The 4,653-nt window shown below is 43.7% G+C and overlaps 1 protein-coding gene across 1 annotated transcript; it reads left to right on the top strand.

The window, feature by feature from the left end:
• Nucleotides 1-456: 456 nt before the first annotated feature.
• Nucleotides 457-1,591, top strand: LOC133072775 (general transcription factor IIF subunit 2-like). Its single transcript, XM_061166319.1, is given in 1 exon segment — nt 457-1,591. A coding segment is annotated over 1 exon segment (750 nt). The 5' UTR covers nt 457-622; the 3' UTR covers nt 1,373-1,591.
• Nucleotides 1,592-4,653: the final 3,062 nt, after the last annotated feature.

Genomic DNA, 4,653 nt, shown 5'->3' on the forward strand with positions numbered 1-4,653 from the left:
CAGTCGTGTCCAACTCCTGCAACCCCATAGACTGTAGCCTGCCAGGTTCCTCTGTCCATGGGATTCTCCAGGCAAAAATACTGGAGTGGGTTGCCATTTCCTGCTCCAATAGGTAGCAGTAAATTATAATGAATCCCTATACAGCCTGAAAGGGTGCCACCCAAGTGCAGAGGGAAGCTACTCTCACTAGCACTGAGGCCCCCATGAAGAGTGCCAGAGCTGCTAGAGGGCTGAGATCATCATCCTGGTGTCCATCCCTGCAGCCTGACTCCTGAGTCACACACAGCGATGGAGGTCCAGACATCAGGATGTGTACACATACGTAACCATGAGAGAATACCTCTCCCTGCACCGCTGAGAAACAAAAACAACCCCCAAAACATGACATGCTCAAAAAGGAGATTTGCCAATTTTATGGCTTTTCTGTGTGTTTTTAAAGTCTATAAGTCCGGCGGCGTGTGTTCGTCTTTCCCAGGGCTCCCGGCATCCCGGAAGTTGGACCGCAGGCTCTTCACAGTCAACCTCTTGCCAGTGTTCGCCGTGTGCTTCGGTCCCTCGTCTCGCAGTCCCAGCTCCCGGGGCCGCTGCTCTAGGTCCGCAGGTCTCCGCCGGCGACAGACCCATGGCCGAGCGCGGAGAAGTCGACCTGACTGGCGCCAAGCAGAACACTGGAGTGTGGTTGGTCAAGGTTCCTAAATATTTGTCGCAGCAATGGGTTAAAGCCCCTGGAAGAGGTGAAGTTGGGAAGCTGAGGATTGCCAAAAATCAAGGAAGGACCGAGGTTTCATTTACTTTGAATGAGGATCTTGCAAATATTCATGATATTGGTGGAAAACCGGCTTCAGTCAGTGCTCCTAGAGAACATCCATTTGTCTTACAAAGTGTTGGAGGACAGACATTAACCGTGTTCACTGAGAGCTCCTCAGATAAGCTTTCACTGGAAGGAATAGTGGTACAAAGAGCTGAATGCTGACCTGCTGCCAATGAAAACTACATGAGGTTAAAGAGATTGCAAATAGAAGAATCTTCCAAACCTGTAAGGCTATCACAGCAGCTGGAGAAAGTCGTGACAACCAATTACAAGCCTGTTGCTAATCATCAGTACAATATTGAATATGAAAGGAAAAAGAAAGAAGATGGAAAACGAGCCCGAGCTGATAAACAACACGTTTTGGACATGCTGTTTTCAGCTTTTGAGAAGCATCAGTATTATAATCTGAAGGACTTGGTGGACATCACAAAACAACCTGTGTCGTACCTGAAGGACATCTTAAAGGAAATTGGTGTTCAAAATGTAAAAGGGATCCACAGAAACACATGGGAACTGAAGCCAGAATACAGACATTATCAAGTAGAAGAAAAAAGTGATTAAGAAGATTCGAAGCCCGCCTAACAGAACTAAAGGATGATGAGCTGAGCAGGCAGCCTTGATACGTGAATCCTTGAGCACCATCTATTATAGGGGGGAAATGACTGGTATTTTCATTTCTCTAGGTAAATTTTTTAAACAATAATTCTTGTAAAGTTGCTTAAATGATTTTTGAGGAAAAAGAACATCTTTATTTATATACTTATATTAAACCAGATTATTCATGATAAAAAAAAATAAATAAAATAAAGTCTATAAGTAACCAAATGGGACTCAACAACTCTTTCAAACCATAATGGGGCCATTAGGTTATTTTTACCTGGCTTTGTACTAAATGGATCCCTACATAGCTGAAAAAGAGCTGAAAATTGACCTGAAAGCTTATGGGGGCCTGTATTTGAAAACCCTTGGCACCATTTGCACATTATGTACCAGCCCTTATCCCTTTTGGCCTTGAATAGGGTTATTTATATATGTGTCTAATCTCTACTCCTGGACTGGAAGCATCTAGGATCTGGATACAACAGGTACCTGGTCACTGCACAATAAGCATTTATTGGGAGAGAAAGAGATGGAGAGGGCGTTCAGAGAGAAGGTTGGCTCCTTCCATTTGCCTCATATATTCCCACAGTAGATACTAGATAAAACAGGAAATGCACTTGGCATTTGGCTGCAGGGGCCAGCACTCCTGGCTCTTCTGTTTCTGGCTCCGTAGGTCAGGGGGATGTTGTTACAGGCAATGCCAGATGAAGCTGCAGGAGGAGGAGAAGCCTGGACAGGGCTGAGCTTATGGTTCACGGGCCACCCTTATGAGAGGGCGGTGGGCGCCCCTCCCCACGCATTCAGAAGCATCTCTCTAAGAGCTTTGCCACCACAGGGTGAAGCTGGCACAGACCAAAAGGCCAGTCTTGCCTGCTTCCATGCTTTTCTCACACCCTGCACAGCTTCCACTATGAGTAGTTGTTTTTTCATGTAATTGATCTGAAAGCCCAAATTTCAAGCATGTTATATTTCATGTGGTAACTGTAGGATTTCTGCTCTTTGTCTTTCAGGGGAACTGTCCCTAGTCATTTCAGGGGGACTATCCCTACTCATAATGTCCCTTTTGTTTATACAGTAGAAATGACAAACAGATTCAAGGGACTAGATCTGATAGAGTGCCTAAAGAACCATGGATGGAGATTCTTGACATTGTAGAGGAGGGAGTGATCAAGACCATCCACAAGAAAAAGAAATGCAAAAAAGCAAAATGGTTGTCTGAGGAGGCCTTACAAACAGCTTTACAATAGAGAAAAGAAGAGAAGCTAAAGGCAAAGGAGAAAAGAAAATATATACCATCTGAATACAGAATTCCAAAGAACAGCAAGGAGTGATAAGAAAGCCTCCCTCAATGATCAATGCAAAATATAGGAAAACAATAGAATGGGAAAGACTAGAGATCTCTTCAAGAAAATTAGAGATACCAAGGGAACATTTCATGCAAAGATGGGCACAATGAAGGACATAAATGGTATGGACCTAACAGGAGCAGAAGATATTAAGAAGAGGTGGCAAGAATACACAGAAGAGCTATGTAAAAATGATCTTAACAGCCTAGATAACCACGATGGTGTGATCACTCACCTAGAGCCAGACATCCTGGAATGCAAAATCAAGTGGACTCTAGGAAGCCTCATTATGAACAAAGCTAGTGGAGGTGAGCTATTCCAATTGAGCTATTTCAAGTCCCTAAAGATGATGTTGTTAAAGTACTGCACTCAATATGCCAGCAAATTTGGAAATCTCAGCAGTGGCCACAGGACTGGAAAAGGTCAGTTTTCATTCCAATCCCAAAGAAAGGCAATGCCAAAGAATGTTCAAACTACCACACAATTGCACTCATCTCACATGCTAGCAAAATAATGCTCAAAATTCTCCAAGCCAGGCTTCAACAGTATGTGATCTGAGAACATCCAGATATTCAAGCTGGATTTAGAAAAGGGAGAGGAAACAGAGATCAAATTGCCAACATCCACTGGATCATCAAAAAAGCAAGAGAGTTCCAGAAAAACATCTGCTTTATTGACTACACCAAAGCCTTTGACTGTGTGGATCACAATGAACTGGAAAATTCTTAAAAAGATGAGAATACCAGACTACCTGACCTGCTTCCTGAGAAATCTGTATGCAGTTCAAGAAGCAACAGTTAGAATTGGACATGGAACAACAAACTGGTTCCAAATTGGGAAAGGAGTATGTCAAGGCTGTATATTGTCACCCTGCTTATTTAACTTATATGCAGAGTACATCATGCGAAATGCTGGGCTGGATGAAGCACAAGCTGGAGTCAAGATTTCTGGGAGAAATATCAATAACCTCAGATACTCAGATGATACCACCCTTATGGCAGAAAGTGAAGAAGAACTAAAGAGCCTCTTGATGAAATTGAAAGAGCAGAGTGAAAAAGTTGGCTCAAAACTCAACATTCAGAAAACTAAGATCATGGCATCTGGTCCCATCACTTCATGGCAAATAGATGGAGAAACAGTGGAAACAGTGTCAGACTTTATTTTTGGGGGCTCCAAAATCACTGCAGATGGTGATTTCAGCCATGAAATTAAAAGACGCTTGCTCCTTGGAAGAAAAGCTATGACCAACCTAGGCAGTATATTAAAAAGCAGAGACATTACTTTGTCAACAAATGTCCATCTAGTCAAAGCTATGGTTTTTCCAGTAGTCATGTATGGATGTTAGAGTTGGACTATAAAGAAAGCTGAGCACTGAAGAATTGATGCTTTTGAACAGTGGTGTTGGAGAAGACTCTTGAGAGTCTCTTGGACTGCAAGGAGATCCAACCAGTCCATCTTGAAGGAAATCAGTCCTGAATATTCATTGGAAGGACTGATGCTGAAGCTGAAGCTCCAATACTGTGGCGACCTGATGGGAAGAACTGACTCATTAGAGAAGTCCTTGATGCTGGGAAAGATTGAAGGCAGGAGGAGAAGGGGACAACATAGGTTAAGATGGTTGGGTGGCATCACCAACTCGATGGACATGAGTTTGAGCAAGCTCCGGGAGTTAGTGATGGACAGGGAAGCCTGGCGTGCTGCATTCCATGGGGTCACAAAGAGTCAGACACAACTCAGCAGCTGAATTGACTGACTGTCCCTACACGGGAATCCCTGGGCTGTCTTGCATGTGCTGATAAATCAGACTGAGCTGAGACTACTTGGAATCAAGGTTCCCCTTGCTTGAGAATTTGATCCCCTCTGGACCAGGGCCATTCTCTTGGGCTGTCTCTGCCT

This window comes from Dama dama, chromosome 18 (assembly GCF_033118175.1).
Source record: "Dama dama isolate Ldn47 chromosome 18, ASM3311817v1, whole genome shotgun sequence".
NCBI lineage: Eukaryota > Metazoa > Chordata > Mammalia > Artiodactyla > Cervidae > Dama > Dama dama.